This window comes from Saccopteryx leptura, chromosome 3, assembly GCF_036850995.1.
Source record: "Saccopteryx leptura isolate mSacLep1 chromosome 3, mSacLep1_pri_phased_curated, whole genome shotgun sequence".
NCBI classification, from domain to species: Eukaryota; Metazoa; Chordata; class Mammalia; order Chiroptera; family Emballonuridae; genus Saccopteryx; species Saccopteryx leptura.
Window position 1 is genome coordinate 223,404,216 of NC_089505.1, and position 17,183 is coordinate 223,421,398.

At 39.0% G+C, this 17,183-nt stretch overlaps 1 protein-coding gene across 2 annotated transcripts in view; it reads left to right on the plus strand.

The window, feature by feature from the left end:
* Nucleotides 1-17,183, plus strand: part of ANAPC1 (anaphase promoting complex subunit 1) — a 101,981-nt gene that overhangs the window by 63,859 nt on the left and 20,939 nt on the right. For both annotated transcript variants that reach the window (XM_066377693.1, XM_066377694.1), the window contains exons 30-39: nt 3,088-3,179; nt 4,440-4,574; nt 4,683-4,765; nt 5,770-5,848; nt 6,531-6,605; nt 12,449-12,525; nt 13,049-13,139; nt 13,236-13,289; nt 14,208-14,401; nt 16,803-16,889. In XM_066377693.1, coding sequence (XP_066233790.1) covers nt 3,088-3,179; nt 4,440-4,574; nt 4,683-4,765; nt 5,770-5,848; nt 6,531-6,605; nt 12,449-12,525; nt 13,049-13,139; nt 13,236-13,289; nt 14,208-14,401; nt 16,803-16,889 — 967 coding nt within the window. The remainder of the gene's footprint in view (nt 1-3,087; nt 3,180-4,439; nt 4,575-4,682; nt 4,766-5,769; nt 5,849-6,530; nt 6,606-12,448; nt 12,526-13,048; nt 13,140-13,235; nt 13,290-14,207; nt 14,402-16,802; nt 16,890-17,183) is intronic.

Sequence of the window (17,183 nt, forward strand, 5' to 3'; positions counted from 1 at the left end):
AGCTTTTTTAAAAATTGATTTTAGAGAGAGAGGAACGTAGAGAGAGAGAGAAAGAAAAGAACATCAATCTGTTCCTGTATGTGCCCTGACCAGGGATTGAACCGGCAACCTCTGTGCTTCAGGGTGATGCTGAACCATCTGGCCAGGGCTAAAGTTACTGCTTTTAAATTAGAAAATTAGAAGAATCATTTTGGGGTTTATTTTGTAGTAAACTGATTGTTGTGGACAAGGTAAGGTATTTTTCCCTGCTGAGGAAGAAGGAAGGGGCTGGAGCCATGAAGTGTGGAATAATAAAAGGCTTTACTGAGTACAGCGCATGCCACCCGACGAGGTTCCCTGGCCCCGAGGACAGAGGCCAGGGAAGTCGCATAGGGTGACCTGTGTGGGGGATATTTAAAGGGTCTCTAGGGTGGTAGAGCTAATATGATGTGGTGAAATCTCACTGGCTAATGGACAGTCGCTTTTTCCCAAAGGACTTCTGGGAATTTTCCCTTGGCGCACATGAATGTGGGCGGTTCTAGCCAAGTTCCCAGGTCTGGGTTCCTCACGTGACCGTCCCCCATTGCTGACCACCCCACATTCCGATCTTTTGTGTTAATTAGGGGCACTGCTTATTTGGCTACTTCCTGTTGATTAGGGGCATCGTGGGGAGGGGGAGATCAGAAGGTGGTGGCTTTGAGGGGTGTCAAGAGGAACATCTGTTTAGCCGTGAGTTGAGAAACCTCGTGGATGCGGTCCTGTAAGGATTTAAAAAAAAAAGAGGAGTAATAGAGGGATCTGTAGGGTCCAGCCTTTTGGTGAGCCGGAGATGGGTAGGGGCCAGTAAACTTGAGGCAAAACTGTATGCCAGGAGTGGTGTATGAAGGGGAAAAACTGCATGTTAGAGGTTGTGTGTGAAGGGGAAAAGAAGAGGTCCCATCCACTCCCATAACCGAGACCCGTGAGGGAACTAGAGGTTCAGAGTGTGATGGCAAAACAGAGAAGGCAGCTCCCGTGTCCAGAAGAAATGAGATGGACTTACCCATTCCTGTGGCATTACCCTGGGGTTTGGTGAGGATGATGGGGGGGGTCTCCGAGTCCAGGTCATGCCAGCCGTCCATGAGGTCTAGGAGTTCGAACGATGGGCCTGTCTGGCTAGCTTGGCCTTCCATCTGAGTGGCTCGTCCTCCACGTAGTGACGCTGAGGGAAAGCCTGTTGCCCAAAGGGGCAATAGCTGTGCCAGTGACTGGACTGCTTGCAGTCAGGGCAGGGTCAGTGGGTGGCCTTGGGCAGGGTTCTTGCCGGGACCGGTTACCTTGCCGGGACTGGTTACCTTGCTTGCCACACTTAAAGCAAGCTGCTGGTGGGATTCCTCTTTGTGGCTTGGACTTGGGTTGGGCACTTCCTGTGCCTTGCCCTTGTTGCTCTTCCAGCCTCAGGATTGTCACAAGAGCCTGGGTTTGGAGCGTTACTTTCTGCTGCATGCAGGCCTTGCGAACAGCCTTGGCCTGTTTCTACTAGTTGGGACCATTAAAAACTTTAAATGCTGTATTCACAGGTCTTGGATAGGGGTCTGGGGGTTGATAATAAGATGAGGGGGCTCCTGTGGAGCCCGGCACCCAGATCCAGCTGGAAACACCGGAGCCAGAGGCAGGACAGGGCCAATGGCTGGCAAAGGTGACTTGATGGAGGAGGGGCTTAAAATCACAGTGGAGAAGGGAGGGGCCCCTGGCTGGCAGGGGAGGAGAAAGAGAGACTGGTATTTGCAAGTAAATGAGAAACAGGATCCTGTGAAGGGTGGGGAGGGGGCTCTTGGAGGGAAGAGACCCAAGCGAAGAGATCCGCAGAGGGACCAGAGAGGGGTCCCGAGAGAGGGTTGCCCCCGGGGTCAGGCAGGAGGGGGGGGAGAGAGTTGGGGGTCCTCGGAGAAGGAAAGATCAGGAGCGGAGGGTTTAGATGAGGTTTCTCTGGCCTAAAAAAGGGCCTGCATGGTAGAACAGGTGGCACAGAGATTTGGATGGGAGCACGAATAACTAGAAGTCTTGAATGTAAGAGATCTCCTACCAGTTCCCAGCTTTTTTGGTGATAAATTGGTGAAGGTGTTAAAACTGAAAGTCCCTTCAGGAGGCTACCTGGTTTGATTATCCAGTGGGTTCTGTGGCCTGGCCACAGTGGAGAACAGTTTCTTCTTCTTTAGAGAGGGAGAGATTTCGGATAAGGCAACTCCAGGAGTGTTTTTGGATTAGGTTTAGATTCCTGTGCCCCCACGGCCGCCCTCAGTTCTCGGAGTGGTCAGAGTTGAGAATTGGCATCCCGCAACTCAAGCTCTGGCCACCGGACGGATAAGTAAAGTGGATGTGCTCAGGATGTCTCCACAGGCACACACGCACTCGGAACGGAATGGAAAAGAGGTCCCTGATGCAGCTGCGGTTTTGGACAGGGAGTCTTGGTGGAAAGAACTGAGGACAGGCTGGAGGCAGGGGACTTATCGCACCTTGTGCCGAAGTGGGTGGAAAGTCGGAGGTCCTGGTTCTTTCTTGGAGGGAAGGGAAGAGGAGCGGTCCTTGCGGACTTCAACTCCTCCCGGGTTTCGGCACCAAAATGTAAGGTATTCCCCCCCCCCCCCGCTGAGGAAGAAGGAAGGGGCCAGAGCCATGAAGTGTGGAATAATAAAAGGCTTTATTGAGTACAGCACATCCCGCCCGATGAGGTTCCCCGGCCCCAAGGACAGAGGCCAGGGAAGTCGCATAGGGTGACCCGTGTGGGGGATATTTAAAGGGTTTCTCATGTGGTCAAGCTAATATGACGTGGTGAAATCTCACTGGCTGACAGACAGTTACTTTTTTTCCAAAGGACTTCTGGGAAGTTTCCCTTGGCGCACATGAATGTGGGCAGTTCTAGCCAAGTTCCTTGGTCTGGGTTCCTCACGTGACTGTCCCCCATTGTTGACCACCCCATAGACACCATTTTAGATAATGTCATGTCTTCTTCACTGGGGTTTTATTGACTCCATAGTTCTCATGCAACTTTTAGAAAGTTATGTCTAAAACTCTTAATCAGTAAGAGTTTAAGAGGCCCCTTGAACCATGTTCTTTCTTGTTTTGCAGGGCGGCCCCCTGGTCCTGAGATGGAATACTGCACTGACAGAGAGTCCTACTCTTTAGCTGCAGGCTTGGCTCTGGGCATGGTCTGCTTGGGGGTAAGCACAGTCTGTGCCTTCCGAGGCTTCATTGACATCTGCGTACTATGAATACAGCTCTGCTGTGCTGTTAGCTCTTTTTTCTTTTTGGATGTTTTACAAAGAGTTAGATTTGGAAGTGGAGAGAAATTATAGTGAAGAGAGGGCTTTAAGGTTTCTTTTTCCTGGCTTAGATGGAAGTATTGAGAGAATGAGGTTTCTCAAAAAGATTTTTAACATATAAGATGAAGTGATAGCCCAATTAGACAGAAAACAAAAAATAGTGAAAAATGTGTACATGATGCCGGGAACTTTGTCTCTAGAAGTTGCTAGAGAGAAACCATAGCCTTTTCTTGCCCCCTGCCCCCCGCCGGTGTTCACTAGGCGGGGCAGAATGTTGCCCTAGTAGCATTTGCTCTGTGACAGTATGCAGTACCATGTTGACCCATTTTTAACCCCATCCATGAGACATGGTATAGAATTACCAAAAACATTTCATTGAGTGACTGTCAGCTGGAATGTGGGTGACTTGAAGAACCACTAATACCTTGTTATATACCTTGTTATGCAAAGCACGGTGACTGTTAGGTGTGTGACTCTTAACATTTATACCTGAACTAAAGAGGCACATGATTCGTAATGGGAATTGGCGCCTGAATTCTGGTCCTGACCAGTGAGTCCTGTTACTGAACAGTATTGTCTAGTGGTAAAGCAGTGTCATAGATTGTGGAGCCACACTTCTTGTGTCATATCCAGCCCTGCCACTTGGCAGCTCTGTCACCTTGAGCTTCACTCTTTATGCTTCACTTTCCTCACCTATAAAACAGTAACTAGTTTATAGAATTGTCATATTAAGTAAGTTAATATATGCTAAACACACAGAATAGTACCTGGAACAGACTGTTTATTACATTATTTTTATTATCATAGTTATTATTGCTCAGATGGTTCATAGGCGCAGTAATGAAACAATTCAGATGTTTTTAGTTCAGGTTTCATTTATACACTTAATATTTTCTTTGTTATTGCAGTTAACTGTATTTTGAAGCTGTTACTTCTTTTGAAGTTATGTATTTTTTGACATGAAAGTTTTAACTTGAACATATAAATATTGTAATTTTAATGTGAATAATAGTTTTTAACTCATGAGTAATAGTTATTTTAATTGAAAGAAACCTGTAATACCTTGCTTTGAAGTTAGTTTGTTCTTTTTCACAGGTCTGTGTTATGGACCTTATTTCCTAAGATTTCCTTTCACATGTCTGTTATTTAATTTCCTAGCATGGCAGTAATTTGATCGGTATGTCTGACCTCAATGTGCCTGAGCAGCTCTATCAGTACATGGTTGGAGGTCACAGGCGCTTTCAAACAGGAATGCATAGGGAGAAACATAAATCTCCAAGTTATCAAATTAAAGTAAGTCCAAATCAGAGTAGCCTTTGTAAATATGTCAATTTAAAAGTATTCAGAAGAATTTTATAATAGTTCAGAACTCTTTAAATGAAAAAACTTTTCTTTCAATAGGAAGGCGATACTATAAATGTGGATGTAACTTGTCCAGGTGCCACTCTGGCTTTGGCTATGATCTACTTAAAAACCAATAACAGGTACTGCACCTATGACCCACCTCTGACCAGGCAGTGTGACTTCCTTCTGACCTCAGTAGTAAAACTAAAGTATCCTAACGTATTATTTTCTCCTCTGCTAGATCAACCTGATTTTAATTCTCTCAAATACTACTGATTACATAGATTTTTATCTAGAAAATCTATGTAATGATTTTTTAATGATATTTGATAATATAATTGCCAAATTTTTATTCATTTCTGTTTTATACTTGGTGTTACTGATAATCAAAAAATACCCAAATTGCATTTCATTAATTTTGTATGTCGTTGTGAGCACTAGCATTATTTAGTTCTTTGTTTCTATTTATAAAAATGGTTTTTGCTTAGTTTTAACCTTTCCTAAAGACCAGACCTTTGTCATTTATTCTTTTATATTTTGCATAGGAATATAAGTTGGGTAGGAAACATTAAATCATGTTTAAGTCTTTTAGTTCTAAAATGATCCTGAGTCAAGAAATTTTTCAATGTTATAAATTCTTTTTAGAAAAATTGCATATATGCAAAATCAAGAAAGTAGGTAAGAACAGGTATTTGTTCATCTACTATTTAGATGAATATGTGTGTCAATGCTTTCTTGTTACTGGAGCAAAACAAATAAAACTAAATAGATCTGCCCTCATGGAGCTTATGTTATTGTAAGACATACACACATTCCTACTTAATGTTATGTTAGAGAGTGTAAAATACTGTGTATGCAAAGAAAATAGGACAGTGGATAGAGTGGGGAGAAATGTTGTGAAGTACATCTAGGGACTCTTTTTCTACTGAATATATTGGGGTGACACTGGGTAATAAAATTATGTTTTCGGGGTACAATTCTATAATACATTATCTGTGTATTATATTGGTGTTCACCACCCGAAGCCATCTCCTCCATCAGCATTTATCCCCCCCTTTCCCTCTCCTATCTGCCCTCATCTTGGGCTTCTTGATTATCCTGCCTCTTCCTGAGCAGTGTGCTTCTTGATATCTTCCACTAACAGGTCCATTGCCGACTGGCTCCGAGCTCCTGACACCATGTATCTGCTGGATTTTGTGAAACCAGAGTTTCTTTTGCTTCGGGTACGGTGCTTTGCACTCTTTCATTTCTGTTACCGTGAGGAGTCTATATATGGTTCTCAGGTTTATCTTGCAAATATACATGTTTCTACAAGGAAACCTTTTATTATTCAGTCATCATGTACATGTAATTCGCATTGGTTTTTGAAGTTCCCTACAGTTAGCTGTAGGAGTGCTAGAAAGGCAGCCACATTGACATATAGTACTTGGAGTTGGCATTTCAGCTGTTCACATTATTATTCAAAACTTTTCATCAAGCAGCAAGTGACTGGGGCTCCCTACTGTTTTCATTATTAGTAAGGATGCAATATTACTATTAAGGGTATATTAATGGCAATAGCTATTTGACATAATTGCCTAAATTATCCCCTCTATGATGCTTTTAGCTTATGAAAACCTTGAAATTATATAGACAGGGCTATGATTTCTTTTTTTTAATGTAACAAGTTTTAAAAGATCTTCTCTGCTCTAAATTTTGATGACTGCTCTGTTTTAGTTTTTGTGTGTGTGTGTTTAAATCTTCAGTTTATTTTAATGATTGGGTTAGATTGATACTGCATACTTAATATATTTTTCAAAATTACCGTTATTTGGGTACTGATTCTTAAATTATTCTATTTAACATTGCTACAAAATCTTTGACCTTTGCCTGTCTAATTCATTTTATCTGTATTGCATTTTTAAGACACTTGCTCGATGCCTGATTTTGTGGGATGATATTTTACCAAATTCCAAGTGGGTTGATAGCAATGTTCCTCAAGTAAGTACATATAATAAATATTGTTATATCTTTTTTTTGTATGTGACAGAGACAGAGTGAGACAGAGACAGAAGGGACAGACAGACAGGAAGGGAGAGAGATGAGAAGCATCAATTCTTCATTGTGGGGCCTCAGTTGTTCACTGATTGCTTTCTCATATGTGCCTTGACGGTGGGGGCGGGGGCTACAGCAGAGTGAGTGACTCCTTGCTCAAGCCAGCGACCTTGGGCTTCAAGCCAGCAGCCTTTGGGTTCAAGCCAGCGACCATGAGGTCATGTCTATGATCCCATGCTCAAGCCAGTGACCCTGCGCTCAAGCTGGTGAGCCCATGCTCAAGCCAGATGAGCCCGTGCTCAAGCCGGCGACCTTGGGGTTTTGAACCTGAGTCCTTTGCATCCCAATCTGATGTGCTATCCACTGCGCCACCACCTGGTCAGGCTGTTATATCTTTAATGGCATAAAATGATGATTTCTTGCAGGCTGTTCCAAAACCCTATAAAATACTTCTTTGGAAGGCAATACTGATGATTATGGTATTTCTTGAAAACAAAGGAAGTTCATTTTAAGATCATATGCTGATCATAGATCAACATTTCTTTCTGGCCCCAGATCCCCCAAAATTGTAGTTTTTAAAAATTAAATATACCAAAGTACCCTGAAATGTGTTTGTCCTTTATATTCTAATTAGATAACACATTTATCTAAGATGCTATTTTACTTTGTGACAATTTAAGTCTCTTATTTAATAACTTATTTTAATTACTTTATGGCATATTTATTCAGTAAGTCAAATAGTTACAAATAAGCAGACTCCATAAAACTCCAAATCAAATATTATAAATAAATATTGCCCTTTAGCCGTGGCCAGATAGCTTGGTTGGTTTGATTATAGTCCCAATGTGCAGGGATTGCTGGTTTGATCCCCAGTCAGGGCACATACAGAAACGGATCGAGGTTTCTGTCTGTCCTCCTTCCTCTCTCTCCCAAAATCATCAAATGAAATTTAAAAATATATATATTTCTCTTTAATTAGCAGTTCATTTCTAGTGGTATCAGTTCCATTTTACTTATACAATAAATATATATATCCTTGAGATTGATTGAGAATATTTCCCCCAATATTTGAACAAGAAAAAGTTCAAAATAAGGTAAGGTTGAAAGAACTGTATGGAAATACCCATATCACCAATTAGATCCTACAATATATATTTTACTGTATAACTATCCATTTCACTTGTTTACCTGAATGTCTATCCATTTATCCTCTATCCAGTTCTTCATTTTTTGATATATTTCAGTTAGTTGTAGACAGTACCAAACTTCTCCATAAATATCTCAGCATATGTAATCAATAACTAGAATTGAGTATTTATTTGGATTCTTTCCCTTTTAAGATAAAATTTATATACAATGAAATGCACAAATCTGAAGTATTCTACTTGTAAGATTGACTAGTATATATGCTCAAAGAAACAAACTTCTATCAACATGGCAGAAGTTTCCTCCTTCTCCTGCCCACTCAGTGTTCACTCACCACCTCCCTCAAGGCAACCAGTTTTCTGATGTTTTCCCAAAATAAATTAGTTTGCTTGCTGTAGAAGTTTATATTGATGGAATCACATATAGTGTAAACCCTTTGTATAACATCTTCACTCAGCATGATTGTGAGATAATAATGGTTTATCCTATTTACTGTTAAGTAGTGTTCCATTGTATGAACATACTACAGTTTCTTTCTTTATTCTCTTTGTTGGACACTTGGTCTGTTGTCAGGTTTTAGCCATTATGAATCAAGCTATCATAAATAGTCTTATACAGATACTTTTGTGCTCTTACATTTTAATTTCTTTTGAGTAAATATTTAAGATCCTAGTTACTAGGACATAGAGTGGTTGATGCATTTGTTTTTTATAAGAACTGGTGAGTCTTTTCCCAGAGTTTGCACCATTTTACAGTTTGTCCAACAGTGTATGAAAATGCTGGTGTTAGTCTTTTTAATCTTAGTTCTGCTGGCAAATATATATAATAATATTTAATATGTTGTTTCCATTTGTATTTCTCTGTTGACTGATGATGATGAAACCTTTTCATTTGCTAATTGTTTCTTCCATATATCCTTTTGTATGAAGCATATGTTCCTGTCTAAACATATGCCCATTTAAAAAATTTATATTTTTGTCTTTTTTATTAAGTTGCTAGAATTTTTAATATATCCAGAAGCCTATTTTTATGTTTTGCAAATATTCCTTCCAGTCTGTCATTTGCCTGTTCATTTTCTTAGTATATTTTTGCTGAATAGAACATTTTCAAAATTTGATAATGACTAATTTATCGTGTTTTATTTTACAGTTATTGTGTTTTGTGTCTAATGAAATTAACATTTGACTACAAGTTCTGAAGATACTCTTTTATTTTTTCTAAAAACTCCAGTGTTTTAGCTTTTGTATATTGTTGTCATCCATCTCAAAGTAATTTTCTTTATGACATAAGGAAAAGTGTTGAGGTGTTTGTATTTTAAAAGTGTGGATATTGAGTTACACTAACACTATTTATTGAAAACACCTTTTCCCTATCGAATTCCTGTGGCTTCTAGGTCAGATGAGCTTATAAATGTGGATTTGTGTTTTTAATCTGTCAGTTCTTATCCTGTGTCATACTCTTGAGTACTGTAGCTATATAGTAGGTCCTGAAATCAAGTAGTGCATCTCTGCCATTTTTATTCCTTTTCCATGATTTCTACGAATATTCTAGGTCCTTTGCCTTTCTATTTAGAGTCAGCAAATCAGTGTCAATACAAAACTCTGGAGTATAATTGAAATTGTGTTAAATGTATGGAGAATAGCTAACTAAATATAGAGTCTTCTAGTCAAAGAAGATAAGAATATCTCCATATATGTATTTAGGCATTTTAAAATTTCAGGGTCTTGAACAGTTGTTTTCTTGGGGGGGTATTTTTCCAAAGAGGAAATAGGGGGAGTGGGGGGAGGCAGACAGACAGACTCCCGCATGCGCCCGACCAGGATCCACCCAGCATGCCAACCAGAGGATGATGCAATACTTGGCCCCTTTGGGCTTTGCTCCGCTGCAGTTGGAGCCATTCTAGTGCTTGAGGCGGAGGCCATGGAGCCATCCTCAGTGCCAGGGTCAATTTTGCTCCATTGAGCCTTGGTTGCGGAAGACGAAGAGAGTGATAGAGAGAAAGGAGAGGGGGAAGGGTGGAAAAGCAGATGGGCGCTTCTCCTGTGTGCCCTGGTTGGGAATTGAACCCAGGACTTCCATACTCTGGGCTGATGCTCTACTGCTGAGCCAGCTGGCCAGGGCCTTGAACAATTTTTAATAAGTTTATTCTTAAGTATTTTATATTTTTTGTATATAGTAAGTGGAATCTTTCTGTAGAATTTTATTTTCAAATTGCTGCTATACAATCAATATAAAATGCAAAATTGATATCAGCCTTTTTAACTTGCAGTATTTAAATGCATATGTTAGTTAAATAAGTAGTTATAATAATAAATATTAGGTTAGGTGTGTTTTATTGTCACTTTTTTCAAAGACATTCCATCTGCTTGTCTGAGGGATGCTGTGTTGTTAAGTTGTCTAGGTGTTGCCCCTGTGTGTGGGTGGGAATGATGAACTCTTTTCTGAATGTCTCTGTATCCTTATATAGTATTATGAAATTCTCAAAGTCAGCTGTTGTTTCTTTTCTGTTGTTTTGTTTCTAGCAACTAGCATACAGTAGCTAGAGCTCAGTACATTACAGGTACATTGAAAGAGGACAGACTGGTCCAGAATCACCCAGCTAATAAGGGGAGGGCTTAAACCAAATGTAGCTATAGAACTTCAGATCTTGAGATTATTGCCTTGGACAGAGGAGTTTGCTGGTCTTTTCTTATTTCCTGTGTGCCTCAACTTGCCCTTAAACGATTGCATCTCTCCCATTTATTACTCTTTATACTGTTGAATTTTTTAAAACTTTAGGATACTATGGCAAAGGTGGCAAGGACCAGAATGAACAAATTGACAAGGGTTCCCCCTCCCCCTACCACAGTTACTTACAACCCAGGTTCTTAGTGATTTTTTTTCTTTTTTTGTATTTTTCTGAAGTGAGAAGCAGGAAGACAGAGACAGACTCCCACATGTGCCCGACTGGGATCCACCCGCATTTCCACTAGTGGGGGGTGATGCTCTGCCCATCTGGGGTGTTGCACCGTTGCAACCAGAGCCATTTTAGTGCCTGAGTCGAAGGCCATGAAGCCATGCTCAGTACCCGGGCCAACTTGCTCCAATGGGGCCTTGGCTGTGGGAGGGGAAGAGAGAGACAGAGAGAAAGAAGAGGGGGAAGGGTGGAGAAGCAGATGCACGCTCCTCCTGTGTGCCCTGGCTAGAATCAAACCTGGGACATCCACATGCCCGGCCAACACTCTACCACTGAGCCAGCTGGCCAGGGTTTTAGTGATGTTTTAAATGGTTTATGATGGTGTTATGATAGGAGTGGTAGAGATTAATAATAGTAACAATAACTAACACTTATAAAGGATTTATTATACTAAATGCCAAGCATTAATTTTAAGAACTTTTAGTGGATTAAGTCTTCTGATTCTCACAAAAACCTAGAAGTAGAAAACAATTATGCTTATTTTACAGGGAGGCATAAAGCAGGTAAGAAACTTGGCTGTGGTCACAGATCTAGTGTGTGGCCCTATAGGATTCAAACCTAGACCTTCAAGTTCCATTTGAGGACAAAAAAAGAGCTTACAAATGCCTGCTGTCAAAATAGAAGCATTTCATTTCTGTATGATGTTGTAGTTAAACACTTTAAATTTACTATGAATATTATAATCAGATTATGCATAGATATATGTGTTTACATATATAATGTACAGGCATATATAATATATATCTTTTTCTCTGGAGATACATCAGTTTTTTAGACTATCACTCAATTTCTGAGTAAATAGCTTTCAAAATTGAAAATAAAGACGAGAGGAAAAATGATGAAAGTAGTTATCAACTTATATAGTTATCATAATTGCTTCTGTCATTGAGATTATCAAAGAGAAAAGGTATTTCGAGGGTTTTGATTTGATGATATTTAATGCATAAGAAGATTGTATCCTAAGTGACTTCTTAATATACTGCTCACAAAAATTAGGGTATAAAATGAATATGAAGCTATAAAGAACCTAATTTTTGTGAGCAATGTATTTATTGTTTTATTGTAAATAGCATCCTGAAATGTTATTTTCCTGAACAGTCTTCTAAAAAGAATAATGAGAATAAATCTTCAGAGTTCCTCTGTTCTGTGCACTTGCTCTCATTGTTTAGAAAATATATGACTTTTTCTTTTTTATTTGTATTAAGTGAAGTAGGTCAAACCCCTTCTTGGTGATTAAAGCTAGATATTCTGTGTGGTTTATTTTAAATACTTGTTTGCTACCTATACTAAAAGAAAAGGGATATGTTTCTACACAGTAGTTACAGATGAACACATTGACATTTCAGTTTAACTTGGGTATTTAACCTAGTGACTAACCTCACCGCTGGTATGCTTAATGCTGAAGTGCCCATGACTAAGGATTGATTCAGAATACACTTAAGTCCTCTAGTTAATGCTCATTCAGTCCTGTTCCATTATTGTTCTCATTTGGGCCATCTTAGATTGAAATTAGGGTGCATGGATATGATTAAAATAAAATATAGACCTTTGAATGAAGTGGTTTGGCAAAGCTTGTTTTATATAAATGTGGCCATGATAAGCTAAGCTGTATGTTATTTTTCAGATCATTAAATATTTGTAACTTGAATATTAATGTTCAGGTGTTCTTTGGTTTGTATCTTGACAGATTATAAGAGAAAATAGTATCTCTCTCAGTGAAATTGAATTGCCTTGTTCAGAGGATTTGAATCTGGAAACTTTGTCGTAAGTTATGAAATGTGGAATACAAATGAACTATCCCAGCATCTGTCAGATAAATAATAGGAATGTACTCTGTAAGAGCTGTACTGCCCTTGACTTTTGAGTAATTCTGAATCCCTGTGTTTCTAACCATTGCTGATCAGATGTTCAGAAAGATGATTTTTTTGTTTGCTTTTGTTTAGGTCTGAAGTGTAGTGCTCTTGCCCTCAAAAAAGATTTAACTTGTGTATATTCTTCTTTTATCCTTTCCATTTAGAAAATGGCAGTGATTTTTAAAAATGATATTCTTTGGCTGCCTCTGAGACATGCAGCTAGGGGGCTTGCTTTGCCGGGAAGGCCACAGGGTGCTTCTGCTGGAGACTCAGCACAGGACCCACTGGCCCAGGACAGGCACAGCCGAGTGCCCCCCGGAAATGGAAATGACTCAGAGACAGCAATCATTATTGTTTTTACCCCAAGATAAGATTAATAATCAACTTTAAGACAGAATAATGACAATAGTAAATTTCTTGTAATCTGTCTCTAGGCAAGCGCATGTCTACATAATTGCAGGAGCTTGTTTGTCTCTGGGTTTTCGATTTGCTGGCTCAGAAAACTTATCAGCATTTAACTGTTTGGTAAGAAGTGTCTTAGTTTATACTCTGTCCTGTTTTCTTTTTCCACAGAGCCTTAATGTGCTTCCTCTAAACTTTAAATCTTTTTTGTTTTTCCAGCATAAGTTTGCAAAAGATTTTATGACTTACTTGTCTGCACCTAATGCTTCTGTGGTAAGTCTTTTTGTGATGAGTCTCCTTGGGAATAAAATTAAACTTGAAGAAAATTCACTAGTCATTCACTTATATGTTGTCAGTTCTGCAGTTTGTTTGAATTTAGAAAGGGAGATTTGAAATTTTGGCTTATCCTTGTATTTTTGTTTTGGGATATTATGTAGGCAAGAATATGAGACCTGTGCATCCTTCAAGGGTTGCACAGGTCTCTTAACTCTTGTGGCAAGAGAATAAATAAGAAAAGCCACATCCTTAATGGGTAGTCATACTGTCCGCCATTCTGTCTCAATACTGAATATTGGTAATTGTCTTTAATTAGTGTTTAGTAAAAATGCAGTTGTTTTTGAGGCATTGCTTCTCTGATGACAGGAACACTGCAAGATTTTATTTCCTAGTGAACCACACAGACTTATGCAACATTATTTAGAACATGAGACTATTGGGAACATCACAAAGTCTGAAAGGTAGTTAAATAAGTTTGATTGTGGTACATCTGTACATAGTTATACAATGGAGCTATCAAAATCATATTCTAGAAGAATTTATTGTGAGTGACAATGCTTATAAAAGATTAAAAAAGTTAAAAATATTGTAGATAGTAATAGCTCAATTTCATTTGAAAAATTATGTGTATAAATATAGGGAAAGATTTGAGGAAAAGAAAGGTAAAATGTTTATAGCAGTTCTCTTTGAGTGTAACCATTCCAAATAATTGTTATTATCTTTTTGGTATTTTATTTTCTGCGTTTCCTACATTGAACTTAATTTTTATAATCAGAAAATATTTTTTATAGATTTTTTAAAAAGTTATAAACATTTGTTGTTTAGACGGCTAGTTTAATTTTGATAATGAGGAAATTAACATGACAGTTGATAATAGAGACATGTAAAATACAACAGTTTTTTTTTGTTTTCCAGACAGGTCCGTACAACTTGGAAACGTGCCTGAGTGTGGTGCTGCTGTCTCTGGCCATGGTCATGGCTGGCTCAGGGAACCTAAAGGTTTTGCAGCTGTGTCGTTTCTTGCACATGAAAACAGGTGGTGAAATGAACTATGGTTTCCACTTAGCCCATCACATGGCCCTTGGAATTCTGTTTTTGGGAGGAGGAAGGTAAATGGATATGTATTTCTCTTTGATGAAAAGATTTCATAAGCAAGATCTATAAGAGTGATGACTTATTTTGAATCTGACGATGCATTAAAAGTTTTGATTCTGACTAGCTATTGGCTTATCTGCAGTTGTTAGTGCACTTTAAAAGGGCTTTTCTATGGTTCAACCATCAATATATGCCCTGCTTAATAGAGTTACCCATCCTCTCTCTAACATACTTAGCATCACTGCCTTTCCCCAAAAAGTATCATCTCAGCACTTCATTGCTAAGCTTCTTGTTCCCTACTGTTTAAGGATTATAACCTTTTACTAAAGTACTTTTTCATTTTTGGTCATGAATACTACAGCTAACAAATCCTATGAGATTTTCATAGTTTTCAACTTTTTGTTCTCTTTCCATTATTTGTCATTCTTGATCACTTTATCCTTTTATAAGACTTCCCTGGCTTTTAATGATTTGTATTGAATAAAAATACACCTACAAAAAATTGTACAAATCATAGGAGCACAGCTGAATGAACTACCCGCAATAGTACAATGTATGTCAAGGTACAGCTGAGAACACCTGTCTTCACTCATGCTGTGCCCCTCCCAGTCATGAATACTTCTGCCCAGGGGGTAACCACTAATTAGTTTTTCAATGCCTTAGATTGGTTTTGCCTGTTTTTGTAATTCAAATAGAACCATAAACTATGTATCCTTTTGTAACTTCTTTTACTCAACATTATGTTTATGAGAGTCACCCATGTTGCATGTTATGTTTCATTGCTCTTGAATTCCATTGTATGATAGAAATCAATAACCAGAGTTACTGATTTACTCTGCTGTTGATGGATATGTTGTATTATTTCTAGTTTGGGACTATTATGACTAATACTATTATGAGTATTATGAACGTGTCTTTGATTTGTTGTATGTAGATCTATGAGTGGGTCATTGGGTGTGTGTGTGTGTGTGTATATATATATATATGTATATATATGTTAGTTGCTGTAGACAATGCCATCAGTGCTCCTAAGTGGTCATACCATTTTCCATGTCCATAAGCACAATATGATATAGTTGCTCCCCATCCTTGTCAACACTTGTTAGTCATCTTATTTTAGCTTGGGAGTAGTGTCTCATTGTGATTTTAATTTCCATTTCTCTGAATAATGATAATGACCAACTAGGAAGCTTCTTGTATGATGTCCAAATCTCTTGCTATCTATTTTCATATTGGTTTATTTATTTTTCAATTTTATGGTAAATGTAATAAAAATTACCACCTTAAAAATTTTTATATGTCCAATTCAGTAGTATTAAGTATATTCATATTTCTGTCTTGCAAAACTGAAACTCAAATACTTTTAAATAACAACTCTTCTATCTCCCCAGCTCCCAGCCCCTGTCAACCTCTATTCTCCTTTCTGTTTCTGTTAATTTGTCTCCTCCATGTTGGTTTGTCATTGTGGTCCTGAATCCTTTGTCAGTTTTCTATGTTGTAGTTATCTTCTCCTACTTTGTGGCTTGCCTTTTAACTCTTTTTGTGTGTGTGACAGAGATAGAAAGAGACAGAAAGAGGGATAGATAGGGATAGACAGACAGGAAGGGAGAGAGATGAAAAGCATCAACTCTTTGTTACAGCTCTTTAGTTCATTGATTGCTTTCTTATATATGCCTTGACTAAGAGGGGGGAGGCTACAGCAGAGCAAGTGACACCTTGCTCAAGCCAGTGACCTTGGGCTCAAGCCAGCGACCATGGAGTCATGTCTATGATCTCATACTCAAGTCAGCAACCCTGCGCTCGAGCTAGCAAGCCTGTGCTTGAGCTGGTGAGCCCGTGCTCGAGCCAGCGACCTCAGGGTTTCAAACCTGGGTCCTCTGCGTCCCAGTCCGACGCTCTATTCACTGCACCACTGCTGGTCAGGCTCACTGTAACTTTTTACTGCTAACTTTTGCCTTTTTCACTTAGTTCGATATTCTATGGAAATGCTCGTGCTTTACAGAAATAGAACTTCTGAGATACCCAGTAAACAAAAAACCTTGAATTTTTATAAATAATGTTCATAATTTTATAATGAAACTGAAGAAGCATGGGGTATACTTTGTACAAGACTTGTTTAATGTCTGTGATCTCTAAGATTGCAATTATGGTCCTCAATACTATATACAATGTTAGGTTAAACCTTTGTTTATTAGTTCAAATTTTGTAATTTAACATTTGTGGGCTGTTGTTTCTGCTTTAAGTGATACATGATCTTGAAATGGTTTATGGACTGAGAAGTGAAATGTTCATAGCACTGACACATATTTTCAAGGCCTTGCCACATAAATACCCCAATTGCCTGCTTTTCAAGGATGCCTTCAGTGTGTGGCAGTCTCATTAACCCCATCTGTGCCTCCTGGATTGGTCTCACAGGTACTCGCTGAGCACCTCGAACTCCTCCATTGCCGCTCTCCTCTGTGCCCTTTACCCGCACTTCCCAGCTCACAGCACTGACAATCGGTGAGTCCAGGGGTTCAGTCCCCCACCTGATTGTTTGTAAGCTCTCCAAGAGGATCATTCGCTTGTGTTTTGGTTCCATGGACTCATTCCCAAATTAGCGTTATGTTCTTGAACTTAGTTGTTTTTCTGGTTAAATATTTTTAAAAGTTTCTCTCACAAAATATTAGACCAAAAGAGAACTTTGGACATCTGATGACTAGTTGGTTCTCTGTACTCCAGTCAGTAGAACTGCTCTAAACCTAGAAGTAGGCTGAGAAGGTTATCTCTTGGGGAAAATTGTTTAAGCAAAAGATA